Source organism: Ammodytes marinus (assembly GCF_949987685.1).
Source record: "Ammodytes marinus genome assembly, chromosome: 20".
Taxonomy (NCBI): Eukaryota; Metazoa; Chordata; class Actinopteri; order Uranoscopiformes; family Ammodytidae; genus Ammodytes; species Ammodytes marinus.
Genome location: NC_137224.1, coordinates 17,676,870 through 17,700,011, shown reverse-complemented (window position 1 = coordinate 17,700,011; position 23,142 = coordinate 17,676,870). Strand labels below are relative to the sequence as shown.

The following is a 23,142-nucleotide window of genomic DNA, read 5'->3' as shown; positions in this document are numbered from 1 at the left end:
CTCTTAGGGTATCCATCTTCTGTAAAATCCGGTTTCCTAACACAGTCCAGTGTGTATAGTGACAATTCTACAAAGCCCATAGGAGTGTATATAAAATAGGTTAGCTCCTTGATGGGAGAGACAGCTTGCACAATAGTATTTCCTGCATTACGAAGATTGAACATCAGGGTACATGGAGTTGGAACATTCTGGTCTGTTCCTTTCCTAGCATACATGTGATTCATTATGTGTTGACCAGAGAGCTGCTCTTAAGGATTAATCCTACTTTTTTGTTAGAAGAGGTCGTTTGATTAATGGGCCTCATTTTTCATTTTCAACAAGGAATTGCGTTTTGACTCTTAAAATGTCATTCTAATAGCACTCCTTTGTGTAATTTCTAGAAGTCTGACGGATAAAGGGCCAGATTCTCCCCTCTGTGCTATAAAGCCAGGTTCACTAGGAATGCAAATGAATGGCGTCAGAACTTACGAAGAGAAAATCAAAACCAAAATGAAAGGTTTATGTGTCTTAGGAGGCAGATGTCAACGTTTGATAGCGGGCTGAAAAGTCTATCCTGTTAATACAATTGACTGGGGGAACATTGCAGTCTAGACTTAACAGTATGCTTCTTCTTCCTGTATTCTTATCTAATGTGATCAGCGGACAGAGGAAATAAAAACAAAGGGGCAACAAAGAGGCAGGTTCATTATGTTTTTTCATACATGTCAAACCATGGAGGGAAGCTTGCAGAATTATGTTTAAAGTTGAGTGTAAAAACTAAAAACAAAGACATAAAATCCAATGCACCTTTAGTTGCACCAAAAAGACCATTGAAAGTGCCCATGCTGAAGGTCCTACTGTGATTTTCTCCTTTGTGTGCGTTTTAAGCGAGGTGGTGCATTGAAACACCGCATTAAAATGGCACGTGGACATTATTAGCATGTCTGTGCATTAGACTACAATAACACAGCACGTTTTCCATGACACACATTCGGCATCCAACGTTCTTTTCTTTTCTTTAAAAACACATTAGCAGACACATGCAAAATAATAGCTGAGCAAAATGGATTCTAATTTATTGTTTATCCACTTCCACAACGTCTTAATTGACCATTTAGCAGGACAATGCTACACTTGGAAAACAAACGCACGCTTGCTTTAATATGCATATCCGACAGAAGATGGCAGTGATGAAGTTTTGCACTCCCCTGGCTGAAACAAAAGCAGTTTGGTGGGCTGATGCGACTGTCTTTACTGGTCCTAATATTTTGAGATGAACTGTATTTCCAATTTTACAAATGCTAGGCTTTTTTTCAACCCAATCATTTGGTTTCAACCTGATGAAATGTGCTCAGAAGAGACAACACAACCAAATCTGGTCGGTTTTTCGAAACATTGAGGTAATACTACTTTCTTATTTTAGTGTCATAATACAAAAGGCAAATTGTTAGATTCAATAAAATATGGTCAAAAAAGTTCAACCTTGTGAATGTATTTAACAACAAAACAATCTGACAATATAATCTTTAATATATACTGTATATCATTTCATATTCAGCACACATGTTTCTGTCATTTTAATATATTCAACACTTTATCATGGTTTTGGCAACATGCGTATGTATCTGTACAAGTCTTTTTTTTCTCATCGGTTTAACAGTTAAAATGCATAGAATAATATGAAATTTAAATTTCTTTTTTAAAGCACCAGTTATGACAATATCAGCTGTCAAAAGCTGTAGTTTATGTATGTGTGCGTTGCAGAGGTAACTCTTGTGACCTAAGACACATTGCAGTGCATTCAGTGTACATCAAAAAGAATGCCGTGATGTTGTGTGTGTGCGGGTCATTTTCCTGTGTTTATGTATGTATTGCACATTCTTGCCAGTGCCTGTGACCCGTGGAGGCTGTTGTTGTAGATTCTAGTGTAGTGGAAACCCTGTTTTTGTAAGTAAAATCACGGTCCACTGACTTTGTTAACGGAACACTATACAGTCAACTGCTGATGAAGCCTTTTTTGTGAAGAAAACAGTGGCTCAAGAATTTTTAAAAAATGGCCACAATAGACACACACAAACAGAAAAGAAAGAAATTAAAACAAAGTATGCATACACAGAGCAGCTTATAATATGTTCAGTCTGCCCTTTCAGACTTACCGTGTACTTATTTTTTGAAATCATTTTTGTCCTCACAATCAAGCTGTATCAGTCAAATAGGTGTCAACCCTTGGCTTCACACTCGGTCTTAGAGTGCCCCCTTGTGGTGGAAAGAGTGAATGCCCTCTCACCGACAAGTGTCTGCTTTGTTGGAAAACCTCCAAACCCTAACCCTATATGATCATTGTGAATCCCTCTCCTTCATATTTAACCTTCCCCAATTTTTCCAGAAAAGTACTTCAAAGTTTTTTCTTCTTCTTCTTTTTTTGCGATCACTGCCTTTTGCTGTCCAGTATGGCTTTCCAGTCGTCGGACCAAGACAGTAGCCTCCTCTGTGAGGGGCCCAGGGTGTGATGCTTGTTGTGGCAGGCGGTGAACAGGATGTGTTCCCATGTGGGATTGGGCTCCACGCCTGATTGGGAGACAAAACGTTGCGTGAGTGACAAGCGGGCGCAGGTTGCATTGCGTAGTACAGTAAGAGCCTATCAAACCAGAGCTGTAGTCAAGCCCACAGAACCTGACTAACTGTGAGCCAGCTGTCTTGTGATGCGCAATACGAGGCACTGTGTGAGACGTATGCAGTGATTACACCCACATGACACTGCACAAATGGGATTATGCAATCTTTTAATATTTCAAACACACTCTCCCAGTCCAACACAACAAAAATACTTCAGCTGCAGTCTTGTATCTGCTAAACCCTCCACCAACCAATAGTGCAATTGTCCAAAGTTTGAGTGTGTTTTTCTCCCCTGTATAACTAGCTTACTACCTACACTATTAACCAAGCTACCTTAACAACATCATGACTAAGTGTATGGTGGTCCCAGCAGGTTACATTTACAAAGCCTTGTAGCGCCTCCACTGTGTTGTATTTCACCACTTTGTGGAAGCTGGTCTTGGATTCGATCAGAGTTTTGCCTAATGTTAGCATCTCTAAAAGCGTTTTCTCTTTCAAACATACTGTTGAAATTAAATATATGTAAGCTAAGCAGTCAAACAGGAGTATGTTAAATAAAAGTGTTAACTTACATTTATATCATTTAACTAAAATCAGGTTTAGCTAGAGAACAATGCCGTGTCTTTACTGCCATATGTTCCACATGGATCATCATTCCTGCATGGGACAGTCAACTTTCGACCTAGTCTTAAAGCATGATATCATGTGTGTAGCCATTGGGTGCACATTCTAAAACAAGTCACCGGAAATATTACAAATTATAGTTGGGGAAGGTGTTTTTAAACTGTTTACGAAACAAATGTTAGCTCCATGAGATAGTTAGCTACAGCTACTCAAATCTGCCAGGGCCTGTTTTTATTCATGCCGACAATAAGCAACCGTCATTGGCAAGAACTGAGCAAACAGCCTCTGTCTAAAATCAATAAACCATTGTTTTATTTAATTTATTTAATAAAGAAACCAAATAATAATGTTGAATAGCAACAAGAAAAACACTCCATGCACACACACACACACCTCACCTAGAATGTCTGTCTTGTCGTCTATGAGGAGGTCCCCGCTGATTAATGTCTTGTCTCTGGTCAGGATGACCTGCTCCAGAAAGTCATGACCCAAATGCTCCTCCACCCAGGCATACTGGACAAACACACACACGCACGCGCGCACACACACACACACACACACACACACACACACACACACACACACACACACACACACACACACACACACACACACACACACACACACACACACACACACACACACACACACACACACACACACACACACACACACACACACACACACACACACAGCAGATTACATCTAATTAGAAAAAGGAAACGCAGTCATCATTTCCAAAGGTAGCAGAGTGATTCCTTACCTTCTCATACGGGCAGTGTTTGTAATATTTTATAGGGCTGGTGCAAATAAAGACATCTGTGCTGCGGAGAGAAAAGGGAAACAACAGGAACCAGAGTGGAAACATTGAAAAACCATACCAAACATTTCTATTTTCCAGCTGCTCATAAATCTGACATGAAATGAATAAATATTTTGGGTTAGACGGGCAGTAGACCTTTGCTGCTAGGATAACAAAGAAGAGGCAATAAATAAATTAATAAATATATTAATTTCCCTGATAAGCAAACAGGTTAATTGGAGCACCTGCCTGTGGTTAAAGCTCCCATATTATACACTTTTCGGTTCTATTATACACCATATTATATGGTCTTAGTGGTCCCTAATACGTTTTTCTTTAATTGTTTGCTGAAAAAAACTTTCAGATAATTTATTGTACTATGCTGATGTTCAGCTAATCTCACAATGGCCTATTTTTTAAAAAAGAGTTGCAGGTCCCCTCGTAAATATACAATCTTTGAGCTCCCCCCGCCCCCTGTCCGGAAGCGAAGCCAGATACGCCTCGCCCTCTGTCTGTCAGGGCCGTGGACCAATAAGAAATAGGGGTGTGGGCTGCACAGTGGAAGCTTCTGGCTTTACGGTTTGTGAGGTCAGAAAAGGGGATAATTCTGACTGGAGTGTTTTTGGGGGGAGGGGTGGGGGTTTCAGAAAAGGGGAGAGTGAGAAAAGGAGAGATTGTTATTTTTTTTGATATTTTGGCAGTCTCTAGGCACACCGTGGACGCATGGATATGTTGGAACACATTTAAAAAGTGCATTTAGCATAATATGGGACCTTTAAAGCAACCCATTCATTTCAGCAAGGAGAGGAAATGTAAACATTAGCTTCATAACTACGGCGGCTATTTTAAGCTATTATTCTTCAGTGTTGTTGTGCCCTTCTGGGAATAATGGTGGAAAATGCAATCAAAGCCTCCTACATGCTGACATACATATGCCACTTGATTGATATTTCACTAAAGGGGTCGTTTCTCGATGTAGGCCAGATATAGGACCATTTCTAGGAAGGCCAATGCAGCAGAGTGCACCAAAAGAACATGGCCCCCTAACTAGTGTGTGACACACATTACAGCCTATGGCTCTCAACATATTTTTGTCATTGTCATTATTGTCTGACCTCCTCAAGGCATGGCTATGACAACAGCAGCAGCCAAATCAGTTTATATAGAGAACAGTATCTTGGAAACCTACTTCTCCAACTTGGCCATCTCCTTGACCGCCTCCACTCCTCCCGGCAGCGGATCCAGGTCTGTGAAGAAGTCCTTGGACTCCCAGATACTGATGGCTTTGTCCTGGAGTCCAATCACAAAAACACACACACACACACATCTTAGTATAGCTGTGTAGTGTGTACATTGATCAGGTGTTATATGTGAGCATTACATGTGCTCCTAAGAAGGAAAATCAAAAGTTCAACCTTTTCATGGTAAGCAAGACACTCTAAAAAACTTTTTTTCTGAAACCTTTTGCTGAATGAGATTGCAATGTGAAGCGTTCTTGTGTTTTTTCTCTTAATAATAAACCAGGACTGAGAAAAATTACTTTGCCAATCTTTACCATCGTGTCTGCTAGTGTTTACGATTAGCTGACATGTGTTATTAGGGTGATATAACATATAGGACACATATTATACAGCTTTTAAGATATGTATTAACAAGGGACAGTTGTAACTGGAGCCTGAATTCCTCCAATCAGAAACAAGCCAGGGTTATGACACACACTCCGCACATGCTCAGACAGGTGCACAGTATTCCTGTTGTAAAAAAAAAAACAGGGAACACATTTGAAACTCAAAGAGAAATTACCATCAAAAGTTTTATTTCTTTAAGGTAAATATGTAACCTGTTATTTTTTAGATATTGTACTCATATTAAATATCTATAAAGCAAGGAATGCACAGATAAGATGCCAGGAGCGCCTATTAGGCATAGCTACCATTACTACACTTCACAATCATTTCAAGAGGATTACCCTTTATTGTTTGGAATGTTGTGTCTTGGAATGTTTCTTACACTCTTCCATTTTTATTAAAATGTTATTGATAATGTGCTACCCATTAAGGTAGGCTACTGGTTACTGTACGCTCCCCTGCCCCCCACGGATGTTTGAATACATGTCATTAACACAACATGAAAAACATCCCATATGCAAACGCATAGGCTATATGGAACCTTTATAATGATTTATTTCAATGAACCACAAGCAAAACAAGGCTGTAAACTTCTGATCTACAGCCCAGCAAAGATGTCTGAGGATCCAGCTGATGATGAATGTTGTTTCACTTCAGCTGTCACCAGTCACTACCTCCTTACACATGATCTAAATGGGATATAGGCCGGCCTATAGTCTCGATCATTGGATTCTAGTCAAATTAAACCATCGCGAGGGCCCTCTAGGCTAGATGTGAAATTTCCCCCCACTATTTTTGTCATCTTGTGCATGTCACTTACACTCAGGTCGCTTCTCAGGCGCCCATATTGCGCTGACACCCAAAACCCTCTCCTGTCGTCCAGGGTGATGTAGGGCTCGTCCGGGTACCTGGCCCGGTACTTCTTCAAGAAGCCCCCCTCGAAGTCCGCCAGCACCCCGTCCATGTCGACGAGAACCCGCAGCCTCTTGCCCGAGGCGGACGACATGTTCATGCAAATCCCTTTAAACGGATTGCGGAAGCTTTTCCCTAGCCCGAGCAGGCGCGCTATACGGAACTGCAATACCATAATTGACCCTTGACTGGGCGGCTTCCGCAACACCTGCTAGCCTATACTTTCACTACTCTACACCACTATCTATGCTCTACACACGACGGCAGGAAAACACCGGAGAAAATCCGCATAGGAGTCCAAAAGTTCTATAAAACAATGCGTCAGTTAAACCGTGACGTTTCCAACAATTGGCATTAGTTGTGTCGTTATTTTTCTTCCCCATTAAGTTTTGTTTCGGTGCTAGCTTAACTTTATAATTCTGGCCGTCTCCTTGCTAGTCAGATGCAGTTGAGCTAACGGTCGGTGGCTAACTTTAGCTGACAGGTCAAATGTGACATGCCTTTAGCAACAGTATACTGGGAGCTGTTAGCATCGTTTGTCAATGTGTGTGAACCCTAGCCGGACAGCTACCCACTCAGAGCCTTTTTTTAAACCACTGCATAATGTAACAGTGGCTGTCAGAGCAGCCTGGCCTAAAACGAGTGGTACACAGCTTGTGCTGCAGTCAGAACCAAGGGTAGAAGAGCCGGACAGGGTGGGAGAACAAACTGTAGTACAAGCCTGCTCGCAGCAAAGATATTGGAGGTGTAGAGACAGCTCACTCCTGTCGTTTTCTGTGTCAAAATGTGCAGTTTTACAATATTGCAACAAAAAAAACGTCTTTGCCACCACTATTACTATTATTATTAATATGGTATTACATAGATTGATGGTAATTTTTTTAAAGGAATAATAGGCTTTTCTGTCCAAACGACAAGTAATAGCCAATTCTTATTGACTGGACTGATGGGATGACTCAGAGGCAGACAGTGCCAAAAAATTGTTCTAACATTAAATTGTGGTAAAATACAAATATAATAATAATAAAATAGCCTATATACCAATGATTCTAATTCAGGTATAAAGTTGCATTAGCCACCAATCACAGTTACAGTGACACTTTTGAAAGCTATGGTGACAATTAAAGATAACATACAATAAATAAGTTTATGAATTTTGTATTGAAGGAAAAGAGACATGGTTTTATGTTTTTTTAATGTGAATAAAAAAAAGTTTGGTCTTCTATTAAAGTGTCTAGTAAAAATAATAAAAAAAGATCAGAATAAAAACAACCATTAAAAGCCACCAATGTGGATACGTGCCAATTGTTCTTTTTAATCATCCACGTAATTTAAATTTGCTATCAGGACACCTCAATAACATTTCAGGTGTTCTAAGGGGTCCCAAAGTGCAAGGTCTATACAGAAGTTTATGTAGGCATATTTACAGAAGAAAAACAATGAGGAAACTGTGTGTGCAGTCTACAATCAGTGGATTCAAGACAGGAGCGCTCACATTTTATAATAGCCTATCTTTGTCGACCCGGTAAATTTGACGTAATTTCCTGTATTTACTTTTTCTTCGAGGAAAATTGGCACTGCAGTCTGAAATAGACAACTGTGGCTCCTTAAGACAAGCACAACAAATGTCACTTTCCTAATAAAAATACAATTATGGAAATTTAACTATTTATGTTACAAACTCTTTCAGCAAATCGTGTGTCTGTCTCTTTAAGAATCCAGCAGTACTTTCGTAAATCTCGTAGCCGTTTGCTCTGTTCTTTGGATCTCGCGATAGCTTCACCTCAGTGGCGGCTGTGTGGCCCCCTGTTTTAGTCAGTCCGGACGGAGTTGTTTCTGACGTTTGAATGAAAAACAGTGCAAATTACCTCCACTTTTGACCTAGGAAATAATGGCTTCAGCCTTGGAGCAGTTTGTGAACAATGTGCGGCAGCTCTCCGCTCAAGGTAGGATTGCTAAACTCATTCGAGTGGGAAGTATTGGCTAGTTAGCTAGCATATGCTAACCAATGCCTTGCCGATAGCTAGGCAGCCAAACTGGTTAGAGCCATCTTTTTGCTTTATCATGTAAACACAGCGCAAAAATGACCTTTTCTGGTTTCGAGAGTTCTGTAAAGTATCATCAAAAGATGTGTTACCACACGGAGACGCAAAGGATAGCCGCAAACTAGGTGGTTTATCTAAGAAAATGTCAAAATCTTACTTTTTGTTTTTGATCTAGGAAATAATTTCTGGGGATTGCCTGCCGGTAGTCCCGCCCTGGCCCCACGTGATTGGCTGGGCGACTGAATTAGCGAATATTATTGGTTCAAAATCATCTGTCAATCCCACTTGCTGTTTCTCTGTTGCAAGGCCTTGACAGGACACTTGACCGGGCGATATATTTTGAAATACCCTGCCACAGGATGATTATAAACAATTGTGTACGTCCGTTTATTTTCTACATTCAAAATAAAAAGCCTCTTGACTCTCTCAGACAAAAAATAGCAATTATTTTATCAGTGTTGGCCTTAACACAATGGGGGAAAAGCCTCTGCATGCTTGGAAAAAAAGTATTGCCCTGTTCTTGTAGTAAATTGTATTAATTTTACCTCATAACTGACACTGACCGTGATAGGGGGAACGTTATAAAACATTCTAATTTTGGTTACCACTCAGGGCAGTTACACATTTGTTGTGCATGTGTACCATAGCATGTAAAACAAGAAAGTTGAAATTTGATGACATCAAATTCCAACCTAACAACCCGACTAATGTAATTCCAAAACAACATGCCTGCATAAATAGCCCTGATTTCTAAAATTGGATCGGCATCCATCTAGCATTCAGTGGAAGCAACTGTTTTAGATACGAGTTAATATGTATCATTCCAAAGATCTTAAGGGCTTATGAAATGGTCCATGGTGGCTTCATCTCTCTGTTCTCCTATCCCTACAACAGGCCAGATGACTCAACTATGCGAGTTGATCAACAAGAGTGGGGAGCTGCTGGCCAAAAACCTGTCCCACCTGGACACGGTGCTTGGGGCGTTGGACATCCAGGAACATTCCCTGGGCGTCCTGGCTGTGCTGTAAGTAGCCTCATTCTTTCCAGGTTTGCTCCCATTGTTGTAGTTTGCAGCGGTTTTGAACTCTTCCCTGCTCTCTCCAGTAGAGCTGGGTAATGGAAGTTCGATTGTGTTTTGGCACAGACCGAAATGCCTCCTCCATACCATCGAGTTATGGGAAAAAAAATGTCTTGAGCCAATGAGCAAACGGCATGCTTCTCGGGCCAATATATAAATGTGCTGGTGGTGATTGGGCTCTGTTGAAGCATCAGCAAAAATACATTAGGTTACAACATGGGTTATGCAGTATACATCAGTGAGCCTTTACATACTGACTTGCACCTTTTCATTTTGCACTGACAACTATTTGCACTGATTCATTGTATTGTTTACATGTGGTTAATTTTTTATAGTAGGGGAGAACGGGGTAATGTGAGACCATTTTTACATTTGCTCCCCTCTAAGCGAGCTAAAATATTCATCAGTAAAATGTACACATTTCCCATTAATTCAGGATGTTTCCTAACAATGGACATTATCAGAATGTATTCAGGACAAAGGGCAGTGAAAATATGATTGTTCTAAAAAAAGTTGTCTTGTGTCTCACTTTACCCGAGTTTAGGGGTAAACTGAGACAGACCAGAGAAATCAAGGGGGTAAACTGATACACTTACTTTTCCCACTCAGAAACTACCATAACAACACATGTTGTAACAGTTAGAATCCTGACAGCTAGCTCTAAAACCAAATATTCCAAAACTAATGTTGGACTAGTAACAGAATCATGGGGTTTGGTCAATTAAGCAAAACATTTTTCTAAACACTTGAAAGTAACTCTGATCAAATACAACATACAATTTATATTCAATAATTAACATTCAAATGACAGATAGAACCAGTTAGATTAAAACACAGTCTGAGGGTCAGAAAACAGGACCCTTAGAGCCAGCTAGTGTCTGGGGATCAGAGCAAAATAACCAGCTAAAACAGCCTGGAACTCAGAACACGGGACTAGACCCAGCTGTCTTTTTCCATCTTTCGAGTCTTTGATTAATATTTGTCTGCATTTGTTTTATTGGAATCATTAATTGAATAAATACATATTACTTAGTCTATTGATGTTAAATGTCACTCGGCTGTACCCCACAAACATACGTGCCAAACCATGCCCTTGCTGACACCCCTTCAACCATTCAACCCCCTCCTCCGGCCGCATTGTCTTTTGTCTTATTCAAACTAGTCTCCTTGCTACCTCAAATATATTGGATTCATTAAAAGAGGGCACAGACACTGTCTCACTTTACCCCACAGCATTTGTCTCACTTTACCCCACTGCCACAATTTGAGAAAAAAACTACCTCTCAGAAATTCAGGCTAATCTTCAGTTATCAACATCACATTGTTTCATATGTTGGTAGTTCATCAACATGTATGATAGAAGTGTTCCTACCTGAATCAATTTGCTTTGGCACAACGGTTGATTAAGTTGACGGAAGGAAAAAAAATACTTTTACATGCAAAAAAGACATTTTTGTGAAAGAAACATGCTTACAACATCACCATGAGGTCCTCTCCTTCATGGCCAAGGGGAAATGAGAGGGGTTTGAAAACATAAATCTCGCATGACCAAAAATATGTTCCGTTGCCTATATACAGGGAATGTCTCACATTACCCGATGTCCCACATTCCCCCGTTCTCCCCTATATTTTTTGTTGGACAAACCACACACAAACCTGCATATGAAAATGAGCTCACAGACATCCCACATAACAAGGTCCCACTGTTTTCACTGACATGTCTTTGCTTTAGCCTTCTCCTCCTTTTTGTTCCAGATTTGTGAAGTTCTCCATGCCAAACATCCCTGACTTTGAGACGCTTTTCTCCCAAGTCCAGCTCTTCATCAGTACCTGCAACGGAGAGCACATTAGATATGCAACAGACACTTGTAAGTCCAGACTATCCCCAAACTCTCACTCATACATTCCTGTTGTTGTGCTAGTTGTTTTTATTTTTGCAAACGTTGAAGAAGAACAGATTTCTACACTCTTGTCTCGTCAGCTGAACTGTGCCACAATACTACATCTAAATTTAGGCCCACTCTCTCTCATTCATGTGCTTCACCCCAGTTGTGGCCATATGTGGAATTTCAACACTTTCAACTGCATTCATATTTGCACAGTGATTTTAAGTAGTGCAATTCCTTATATTTATTTTTGCCATTTTTTTGTGTAGTTGAATACTGAAACTACAAACATTTTTGGGCATTTTTCAAGGAATTTATATTTATTTTTATTTGACCATTGCTTCTCTAACTGAAGCCCCATCGATGATCCCTAGATGACAGGAAATCTAGATTAGTTTACAGCAAAAATCTGACAGGCCTTGTGAAAAGTCCAGGTGGGACATTTTCATATAGGACAGGTTTTGATCTCAGGGTTATTCACCTTCCAGGACGCTTGATTGTCAGCTCACCCGTGGACATTTTAGCTTATTGTTTTTATTTGTTACTTAACAACACTTTTAGGTTACTTTATGTGAAGAACAACTTGTCCCTTTTTTAGTTTTTACAATAAACTCAGTGGCACATTTTTCTGCAAAGTGACTTGTAGCTTTTTATTCAATTATAATTTAAAATCACGTAGTACGTTATCCGTCTGAATGACTTTTTCTTAGTAGCTTTTAGTTAACTGTTAGCTTTTCAACTTCTTCCAGTGTGTGTACTCTTTGGCAGTTTGCAAAGTTATCCTTCCATTGTAGCTTCCCTAAAACTCTGTTATTTAGATATAGTGGGTTGTGTGTGTGATGCATACACTTGAATGACGTGTATATGTGTGTAGCAATGCTTTATACATAACTAACCGTTTAAAAGAGTCGATCATCAATTTTCATTCATCTACTAACTTCCTGTCTGTTGCTCCTCACAGTTGCTGGTCTCTGCCACCAGATGACAAACGCCCTTGTAGAGCGGAAACAGGTAAGACTGTTGATTGTGACTAAGGTGTTTACTTGAATCGCTAGCCTTTGTACATATAGCATATGATGTAAAGAAACAACAACATGACAGTGGATGAAATATGACAGAATGGCCCCCTAATGAAAAAACCTCTTCACATATTTCTCCACACCCTCACAGGAAACTGTAAAGTCTTCAGTGACTACCTTATTAATGGTTAATGCAATTTATGCTAATGCTAATAGGCTCGTGCAAAAGCAGTTTGTTTATATCCATGACTCACAGCAGCCTTCGCCGCAGTCTGAAGTGTCACGGTCGCTAATGAAGACGGAATAGTTTAAAGATCAGCGTTTACAGGATGAACTTTGGGTTTATCTAATCTAAATCTATTGAGCCTTTTGTGTGTATTCATTTGCAGAGCTCTGTTTTACACACACACACACACACACACACACACACACACACACACACACACACACACACACACACACACACACACACACACACACACACACACACACACACGTACACACACAGCTTCAATTTCTGAACAGCACATGACAAAGCCCCGTGCCCCCTATGCAACATGAGCTGGTGTGTGCACTTAACCAGTTGAATCATAAGCCTTTTGTCTTGTGCTGGTTAGTAAACATAACAGAGAAACATGTGCTTCTTCCCACCTGGCTAAGAGCCTTCGTGTGGCTCTTCTCTGTATTATGGTTGCGTTCCGAAACTCATACTCTTTCTTTTTTCTATTCTACATAGTACATCCGACGATAAAAAGAATCTAGTTAGGATGCAGTAGTCATACTATTGGGACATACTTTACTCTCTTATTTCATCATAACATTGCGCCTTTATCTTGCCTCTTGCTTTTATATCCGTCGCATCCCCGTTTGTTTTCATATGGAGGCTTCGTCGATGTGACGTCACTTCACGTGCGCACTGGATTGTGGGTCAGAATTGCCCAAATAGGATGCAGTTTTCAACACTAACAATCTTGGCCGCATGAAGTAGGACATCCGGGTACTTCTAACCATCCTAAATCTGTCCACAAGAATCGGGACATCCTAAAGCTTCTTTCTACATACTATATAGTAGAAAGTATGCGATTCGGAACGCAACCTATGAGTTCCTCGGTGTTCTCCTTTCTGTGAAAAGTCCTTACCAGAATGTTCCCTTTTTGTGCGTACAATATTTTTTAAGGACACTGTGTAGCGTCTTAACAATGTCCCTCTTGAGTGGGTGAAACCGTTTTTGAAATGTTGTATGCGCGTGACAATACAAATAGTAAAATAAATACACTTTTATTGTTTTATTTTACACTGAAAAAGTGTTGAAGAGGCCCAAATGAGTCATTGTATTGCCAGTGTAGTGCTGGCTTTAACCATTCGAGAGAAACATTTCTGGCCTTTTTTCATTCACGATCTAAATATTTCAATGCATTTTAGAGTGCGCTACGGGCCGAGACTGTTTTCAGTGTGTTTGGTTGCCCCTGGAAAGCTTCTGCTGAGTAACTGGTATTTATTCTCTCCTTCTCTGACAGCCATTGAGGGGTGTTGTCGTCCTAAAACAGGCAATAGACAAAATGCAGATGAACACAAACCAACTTACCTCAGTTCATGCAGACCTGTGTCAGGTGAGTCTCTGCTGCATTAACACACCATGGATCTAATCCTAGTTGGCTTCATAATTGTACTCGCACATTTAAAGGCGCAGTCAGCCATTCTGGAAAGCACTTGTTTTCAAAGTCACTTTTTGTCAATATCAGTGAATATCTCCTCTCAATCTAGAACATGTCTGTACGGTGTGTGCGCCAGAAAAAAAATCTGCTGTTAATACACAACCTTAGCTCTGTAAACTAGTATGTAAACAAAGGGTGCCCACCGTAGCTGGCAAACTGCCCGTATACAGAGCCTAGGTGTGTATTAACACTGTCTTTTCTTCACAATACAGACTGGTAGGGGGTTGTGAGGAGATATTTACTGATTTTGACCATAAGCGTTGTCCTGAATCACTGACTCCACCTTTTAATGTTGCTACTGAATGTGAAATTTCTAGCTGATTAATTTATAACCAACTTCCAGAGTATCCCTGCTATCTTCACTGTTGTTTACTAAATGCATACTGGTTGAATACACCATTTAAAGGGTGGTGTTTAAATAATTCAAACACAGGCGTAGTCCTAGCAGCACTCCCTTTGCCAGTGTGACTGTCCGATTTCAGCCCTCTTAGTCATCCCCGTGCCTCACTACATACCTGTCTCTCTTTGCAGCTGTGCTTGTTAGCAAAGAGCTTCAAGCCCGTCCTGCCCTTCTTGGAGTTGGACATGATGGACATCTGTAAGGAGAACGGAGCCTACGACGCAAAGCACTTTTTATGTTACTACTACTACGGTGGCATGATCTACACGGGCCTCAAAAACTTTGAAAGAGCAATGTATTTTTATGAACAGGTACATGAACACATTCGATGACATAGCTTCGGAAAATAGTTTTTTTTTTCTTAATGCAATAATTCATTTTGAATTTGTCCCATGTGCTCTGTCGTCAGGCAATAACCACTCCAGCCATGGCAGTGAGCCACATCATGTTGGAAGCCTATAAGAAATACATCCTGGTGTCACTCATCCTCCACGGCAAAGTGCAGCCGCTGCCCAAATACACCTCACAAATAGTAGGGAGGTTCATCAAGGTAAGGACAAATACCATGGATGGCATCATTTGGGCCTTGCTCTTTTGGCACAGCTGGTGCATTTATGGTACATGGTGCTGACCTATGGCCCATTGAGACCAGTTTTAATCAACTTTAGATCATAATGTGGCTTTAAAGGTATAGGCCATGATGCATAGCTCTTTGCTTTGTTTACAAACCTTTATTTTCATTGTCAAGTAACCTTATGAACCTGTTGTAGTTAATCAGTCATTTAGAGCTGCAGCGATTAATCGACGAATCGATTATTAATCGATTATTAAAATCGCCAACTATTTTGATAATCGATTAATTGTTTAGAGTATTTTTTTATTATAAAACGTCAATTCTCTGATTTCAGCTTCTCAAATGTGAATATTTTCTGGTTTCTTTAATCCTATTATGACAGTAAGCTGAAATATCTGTGTGTTTAGGACATAATACATTTGAGGACGTCAACATGGGCTTTTGAAAATTTATCAAAATGTTTCACCATTTTCTGACATTTTATGGACCAAAACACTAATCGAGAAAATAATCGACAGATTAATCGATAATCAAAATAATCTTTAGTTGCAGCCCTAGTCATTACTATTACAAAGAGTCCAAAGTGCTTAGTTAAGCAGCTGTAAACAAACTAGCATTGCTGTTTAACTACTCCTCTTTGCACTTGAAATAATGTCAAATGAAATTAAATCTCAACCAATAAATAACAGTAGTAATGGGAGCAGCAGTCGACAGCCACTGATGATAAGAAGTTATACTGTGGGCAACTTGTTGTGCTTTAAGCTTCCAATTACAGGTGCATCCAAAACAATAATAAGAATATTGTAGAAACGTCCATTCAAAAAGTGAAACTTTCCTTTTTCTAGATTCATTACACAGTGAAATATGTAAGGCTTTTCTTATGTTTTAAATTAGCTGATCCAGTATTTCAAAATATTCGAGTATTACATAAAACCTATCAAAAAAAGGATTTATAATACAGACATGTCAACCTTCTGAAAACCTTTTATTCTAGATTTATTTCACTTTATGTGTAATGAATCTAGAATACATGAATGTTTCACTTTTTGAGGAAAATTACAGAAAAAAATTAATTTATCATTGATATTCAAATCTTTTGAGATGCACCTGTAGTTTCCTCAAGTCAAACCAATTTCTATTCCGCTCTGGTGTGAAGAAGGGGGCTTCAGTGACTTAATGATAACGTTGCTTACGGTTGCTCCACTTGTGCAGTTGATCAGGTGTTGTGCAGTTGAGTAATTCTCTTCTTTTTGTCCTCCATTGCTGCCGATTAGCCCCTGAGCAACGCGTACCACGAGTTGGCCCAGGTCTACACCACCAACAACCCGGGCGAGCTGCGCGCCGTGGTCAACAAACACAGTGAGAGCTTCACACGAGACAACAACACAGGCCTGGTCAAGCAGTGCCTCTCCTCCCTCTACAAGAAGAACATCCAGAGGCTAACAAAGGTGGGCAGGCGGGCCACAGTGGTTGTGCATTCTTGTTTTTTCCTTTTTATTAATGCATGCCAGAGGATTTCATAAGAAAAATCTGACGAAATGCATCTAATTCTGTCTTCCTTGTGTGGCAAGGCTGCGGTTTGAACTATAGCACTACATACTGCGCAACTGGTGTTTTGACTCCGGGTTAAAGATTAAGTGTAGTTTGGTTTAGACTGGGGGTGGGGGGGGGAAATTGAGTACATGTTAGTCAGTGGAAGGACCTTGGAAAAGTATGATAAAGCAATAATAATCTCTTAGTTGTATTTGAATCGAGCTTTACATAAATGTTGAAGCATGGGCCACAGTTTCTGGAAATGTATTTCACTCCTTCACCACTTCATCGGAAGTGACAAATCAAATCGAAATGGGCGGAAACATTCCAAAAGGATGGAGAGTGAAGGCAGACGGTGTTACTGCAAAACTGACATGAATCTAGAGTGCCATGCCAATGTCTGAATCAGATAGAACTTTGATTTAGTACCGTTCAGGAAACACAGGCTGTTCCAGTCTGTCTGCTGTAAATCGTTTCCGGGAAAAATCCGACCCATGCAAAAAGTATTAACAATAAGTAAAAAGAGTTGAATAACCCGGACATTTGTGTTCACACTTAGAGCTCTCCTGGGTAAACCCTGGATAATTATAAAGTGTGAAATGTGTGAAAGGGGCCAAAGGCATGACATGAGAGGCAGCATTGATATTATATCTTGATTCAGCTTTGTTTTTGTTTGTTTTTTTCATGGCTGATAAAGGCAATGCTACAGTGACTTTGTGCAATATTCTGAAATGAACTTTCACATTCTATCTTAGACCTTTCCTCTGTGTAGGTATCTTCTGAATGCACCCAACAGTCATCCCAGAAAATAAAAGCCACTAGATGACCATCATATAATCTCCATTAAGTCAATCATATTATTTGGCTGAAGTCAGAGGAACGGTACAATAAACATCTGTTTTTAACATCATTTGTTTTCTTTTTAATCGTCCTTCTGCAGACCTTCCTGACGCTGTCCTTGCAAGACATGGCGAGTAGAGTGCAGCTTTCAGGTCCCCAAGAAGCGGAGAAATATGTCTTACACATGGTGAGTTGGTCCAGAGAGACTTAAGCTTTGAAAATCCAGTCGTGACATGTCACATCAGCAAATCAATTGAAATGTTTATATCAGCAAAACATTTAAGCCTTTAATGTATAAGTTTTACTGTTGATCAGTAGCATAAATGATCGTTCTTATTTTCATCATTCTTCCCCTTGTGCTCCTGTGCAGATTGAAGATGGTGAGATTTACGCTAGCATTAACCAAAAGGATGGCATGGTGTGCTTCCACGATAACCCCGAAAAATACAACAACCCAGCAATGCTCCACAAAATTGACCAAGAGGTGAGGATGTCCACCCCTATCTCTGCCACTGTTGTATTTTATTTGCAAGAAGTCTCATCATAGTGCTACGTATGAAATCCTAAAGGGTGTATTGGGTTGTAAGTGCTTTAAAATTGAAGCTATGTCTTTTTATTTTTTTTCTCCTTTCAGATGTTGAAATGTATAGAGCTGGATGAGAAACTAAAGTCTATGGATCAAGAAATCACAGTAAACCCACAATTTGTGCAGAAGGTGAGGCCGTGTTTGACATCATCAATGTATGGGAATGTCATGATTTACTGCGTAGAGTCAAGGCTATAGTATGAAACTTCTGTCGCCCCCATGAGGAATTACAACAACACTGTCGGCGCATATGAATGAGTTAAGCCGGGGTTGGTAGCGCATATATTTTATACGTTCTGCTGTATGTCCAGGTTTTTTTTTTTTTTTTTTTTTTTGCAGTAAAAATCACACACTGAAACATTTCTTGGGGCGCTTCTTGGGATTTTTCTAAAGCTCCTGCAACAGTGTCAGGGGGCGCAACCAGTTTGTATACGCTGCCATACTGAGAAATAGAGAATTTTGTGAAGATTATAGGCTTGATAAACTTTGTGTCAACTTGTCTGCCGATGGTTTGAATGTAACCGACATGTATTGATATGAAAAAGTTTCACAGTATAGCTTTACATTTTAGAATATAGGCAAACATAAAGGGAGCAGCTCTGTTTTTTTTTCAGCAGAGCTATCACAATAATTCATTCATAAACCAGCTTTGAGGGAAAAATCCCCTGGCTAGTTCCAAGAGATAACACAACTATCAGCTATTGTTGACGGTGGTGCAAGAGGGACCGGTTTTGTCAGCCAGTTCTTTGGTCTATTTTGAAACATGTCACTTTCTCAACCTTCACATGTTTTTTTATTATTCTTTCAGAGTATGGGATCGCAGGAGGACGATGTCGGTAGCAAAACGTCAAGTTATTCATGAGGGGCCCTGGACAAGGGACAGAACGCTTGCCGCCAGCCCAACACGTTCTTCCCAAGGATGAGTTGGATTTTTTTTAAAAGAGGAAAAAAAACAAAAAAAAAACATTCTATTGCATAAAGGACTTTGGTCAAGGAAAAATCTAATTGTGTGGAATGATGATGAAATTTGGTTATTCTTTCTTCACAGTGGAAGGAAAAAAAAAGGAAAAAAGATTACAAATTGTCAGTGTTTTATTTATCAATGTTCAGGTTGGAGCGCCACTGCTACATTAACAGAAACCACAATAATAAAAACTGGACTTATTTGTTCCAAAACACATGTGTGAATAATCTCACTGTTTGTATTGGTTCTGCTGCATGACAGCCGTGACAGGAGGGCATTACATTAGGAGGTGAATCTATCTTATGGCCCCGACGAGGAATACATCTGATATATTCTACATTTGTAAAAAAAAAGACTGCAATGATCGTTTCATCTCTCACCTCTTATGGTTAAAATGTAGATAACATCAATAGCAAATGTGTACAAATCTCTCTCTGGACATGCCCTTGACTAAACTCGGCACAATGGAGGAGACGACACAATCTGGTGCACTGTTTTTATTTTCCCTTTTTTTGTTTTGTTTTGTTTTTCCTGTTTTTTGTTTTTTTGTTTTTTTAGGTCGGATCCACTAGAGGTCGCTAGAGCACTGTATAGAAAAACCGTTTTGGCGGCTTGTTATTACAAGAAGAGGTGAAGTCAACAGATGAAAACAAACTGTCATGTCATTTGGGAGCTTGAGCTTGAGCTTTTGCGATTGTGGATCTGTTAATAATAAATTGTTTGAGAATATAGTTCTGAGTGTTTCATGCCTTTGTGAAAAGATGCTCTTCCATTGAGGTCCTGCTGTGTGGTGGATTTTCCATCATCCACTCTTGATTGTCACATTGTAAAATCCTCGCCTGATACAATGAAGCTGAAGCCTATCAGCCAATGAATCTCTACAAACAAACGGATGTGGCTCCCAAGATATCGCCACCAATCAGGAAGCAGCAGCCACTTTGCAGAGGCGGGGCTTGAGCGGGATAAGAAAGTTGGCACACACGCCAATCATTCGTAGCGCTCGTACCTCATTGGTCTACCGTTATGAATGAGGTGGGTCTTGACGACACTCACCGTGTGTGCTACTGTTGAAATTCCATTGCTAACCAACTTTAGCCAGCTTGCTAACATGTAAATAGCGAATGTCAATTACCACTTACACAGCGCTATTCTGGATTTAAATTCACAAATAACTATTGTAGTTTCATGTCCAATAGAGGAATACTGGGGGGAAAAATATTACCGATGTTTGCTACTGCGCGTGTCTCCGTTACTGGAAACAGGACATCTCCAGATAGCCAGAACCTAAGCAATTTGTGGATAACGTACTTGGCAAGCTAACAAGCCAGCCCGTTTGGACCGAGGTCTGCGCTGGGCTGAGGGACTTGAACAGGTTTCGTCGCCCCAGAGTGGACAGCGTAGAGCCGGATGCTGTGACTGTACCATGAGTCCCGCAGGCTGCCCCCATGTCAACAGCTTCAAAGTGGACAACTGGAAGCAGAACCTCAGGGTTATTTATCAGTGTTTCGTGTGGGGCGGCTCAGCAGAGACCAGAAAACGCAAGGTAAATAAGTGACACAAGTTACAAGTACACGAGTGTGCTTTGAGATGACTGCTTAACGTATGCCAGACTGACTGTCTGTTTGTCAGTCTGTCGGTGAGTGTATGTGAGAGAGCTGCTTGGCGTCGCGTGCGTGGGCAGTTCCCCGCCCTTCTGAAAACAACACAAACGTCCAACGCACAGACACTACTGTTTGCTCTATTATAATTAGTCGAGTCAGTCAGGTTGCAATTGTCTCCCCATGTATCACGTTAGAACTAGTCCATATGCCAACCTCCACACCTGACAGACTCACCACAGCTGCAAAAACAGCCTAAACTGAACACTATCGCGCCCGCATAGCCGAACGTTCACTTCGCTTTAACTTCAAAGCTGTAATCCGCAACATCAGGCTGATGTGCATCACTTTGCATTGGCGCTGCGCCTGGGGTGACTTCCCTCCAGCATTACACGTTGGTATTTCCTCGCTTGAGGGGAAATTGGAATATGATATTCATTCAATTGTCGAGGCCTATCAATTCATATGTATTTACCACTTCAGAAAATAAACCAAAAAATACAAGAATAATTTATTTTAAAGAGTGAAGTATTGCCAAACCGAATGAGCAATGCTCTCAATCTGTCACCGTAGGACACACGTTAAAGTCCTGGCTCTGTTGTAAATAGGCCCACTGATTAAAATAATATTATATGCATCTTTTCCTCCACTACCAAAGCGAACAATTATTCTGCAAACCCCAATGACAGGTAGCCTATGCTTCACTGCCATCTTTGCACTGTGTGTCAGTATCAACCACGGTTAACCACAATAGGGGGTGTGTGTGTGTGTGTCTTTAGTCAGCTTGTCTTTTAAGGTGTTCTCAAGAGAAAAAAACACATTTTGTTGATTGATGTTTATCGTAAAGATGCTAAACCCTGTGCAAAACAAAGAGCAGGTGTGTGTGTGTGTGTGTGTGTGCGCGCTGGTGCTTCAGGAGGCTATAGGTTCACTGAAATAAGCAGTGATATATGTGAAGGGTTCATTGCTGTCGGTCCCAGGCCTCCCCACACACACACACATTCCTATCTACGTAGAGCAGACAGGGCTGGAGAGACCCTGCTGTGCATTAACTTACTGGGGGCTACACTTGACCTGGCTTAATAGTCACAATGCAGATCATACAACTCTGTCCCATCATTTAGATAAAGCTCTCTGATGCCTCTATAGTCTAATCCTCAGATGTTCCCTTGTCAAGATTCAGTCTGCATCAGTCAGTCCTTGACCTTCCTACGCGGGTTGGACATCTAAGCGTTGGTTCACCTTGAGAATTCAAAGGCGCCTCAACTCTTCACAGAAGTGTCAAATCCTAAATGAATGATGGCGAGTGCTTTGGATTTCTTCGGTTCACCTAAAAGAATAAATGTGGTTTCCCCCCCCAAAGTGCTGCAGTGGAGTACGATGACTGGAGCCTTTTTAGGGGAAAGGGCATTCTCATTTATCAGGTTATATAACATGAAGTTATTACTTATTATTACGCATCTTCATGGTTTCATTTACAAATGGTCTTTTTTCGTCAGACAGTAGGAGTTGCATACCTGTACATGTGTGCACCGAGCCACCACAGACAAAATAAGACCAATATGTCTTGCTGAACCATGTGATAATCTGCACAAATTTTTCTTCTGCTTTATTCTATTGTCAAGACACTGTTGCTGCTGCTGCCTCCACCCAGTGTAACCCTGGCACCACCCGCAGTCTCTTTTGAATATGACTTTGTTTACTGCTCTGAAGTTAATCACCAATCATATCCTTATCAGATTTGTATGATATCAGTTAGGGCTGCAGCTAACGATTATTTTGATGATCGATTAATCTGTCGATAATTTTCTCGATGAATCGATTATTAATCGTTAAATGTCATAAAATGGTGAAAAAAGTTGATCAGTTTTCCAAAGCCCATGTTGACGTCCTCAAATGTTTTTGTCCAAAACACAAAGATATTTCAGTTTACTGTCAGAAGAGGATTAAAGCAACCAGAAGATAATCACATTTGAGAAGCTTAAAACGGAGAATTTAGATTTTTTTTAATTAAAAAAATTCTCGAAATTATTACGGTAATCGATTATCAAAATAGTTGGCGATTATTTTGATAAGAGATTAACAATCGATTATTCGATTAATCGTTGCAGTTCTCATATCAGCAAATCAAAAATCCAGTGTCAGTCGACCTATACCTAACTCTGTCTCCCTGTACGGACTGCAGCACGGTTTGGAATATGATGTGTGATTTTTATGGCAGCGTGTTCTTTTGCCTTTCATTCGCTCTCGTTAAAGAATAAATGTCCATCTGATGTTTCCTTTGCACGTAGGTAAGCTTGCAGGCTTTCATTTAATTCCCCAGCTCGGTGTGATCTTGTTTGA

General features: G+C 40.3%; 2 protein-coding genes across 2 annotated transcripts; one reads left to right on the top strand and one right to left on the bottom strand.

Annotated features, from left to right (window-relative positions):
- Nucleotides 1-1,503: 1,503 nt before the first annotated feature.
- Nucleotides 1,504-7,249, bottom strand: nt5m (5',3'-nucleotidase, mitochondrial). Its single transcript, XM_080048609.1, has 5 exons — nucleotides 6,470-7,249; nucleotides 5,211-5,311; nucleotides 3,983-4,043; nucleotides 3,618-3,732; nucleotides 1,504-2,547 (listed from the first exon to the last, which is right to left on the bottom strand). The coding sequence occupies exons 1-5, from the start codon at nucleotides 6,734-6,736 to the stop codon at nucleotides 2,408-2,410; spliced, it is 684 nt and encodes a 227-aa protein (XP_079904735.1). The 5' UTR covers nucleotides 6,737-7,249; the 3' UTR covers nucleotides 1,504-2,407.
- A 1,109-nt stretch (nucleotides 7,250-8,358) lies between these two features.
- Nucleotides 8,359-19,894, top strand: cops3 (COP9 signalosome subunit 3). Its single transcript, XM_080048595.1, has 12 exons — nucleotides 8,359-8,507; nucleotides 9,501-9,630; nucleotides 11,440-11,552; nucleotides 12,532-12,581; nucleotides 14,107-14,199; nucleotides 14,836-15,015; nucleotides 15,114-15,254; nucleotides 16,553-16,726; nucleotides 17,752-17,838; nucleotides 18,022-18,135; nucleotides 18,286-18,366; nucleotides 19,046-19,894. The coding sequence occupies exons 1-12, from the start codon at nucleotides 8,453-8,455 to the stop codon at nucleotides 19,097-19,099; spliced, it is 1,272 nt and encodes a 423-aa protein (XP_079904721.1). The 5' UTR covers nucleotides 8,359-8,452; the 3' UTR covers nucleotides 19,100-19,894.
- The last annotated feature ends 3,248 nt before the right edge of the window (nucleotides 19,895-23,142 follow it).

Excerpts from the sequence above, each read along its gene's own strand:
- nt5m (XM_080048609.1), bottom strand. The coding sequence starts at position 6,736 with ATGGTATTGCAGTTCCGTATAGCGCGCCTGCTCGGGCTAGGGAAAAGC. Across the intron at positions 5,312-6,469 it reads GCCTGAGAAGCGACCTGAGT|GACAAAGCCATCAGTATCTG; the intron begins GTAAGTGACATG and ends ATTGGACTCCAG. Across the intron at positions 4,044-5,210 it reads GAGATGGCCAAGTTGGAGAA|CACAGATGTCTTTATTTGCA; the intron begins GTAGGTTTCCAA and ends TTCTCTCCGCAG.
- cops3 (XM_080048595.1), top strand. The coding sequence starts at position 8,453 with ATGGCTTCAGCCTTGGAGCAGTTTGTGAACAATGTGCGGCAGCTCTCC. Across the intron at positions 11,553-12,531 it reads TAGATATGCAACAGACACTT|TTGCTGGTCTCTGCCACCAG; the intron begins GTAAGTCCAGAC and ends TGCTCCTCACAG. Across the intron at positions 14,200-14,835 it reads TTCATGCAGACCTGTGTCAG|CTGTGCTTGTTAGCAAAGAG; the intron begins GTGAGTCTCTGC and ends CTCTCTTTGCAG.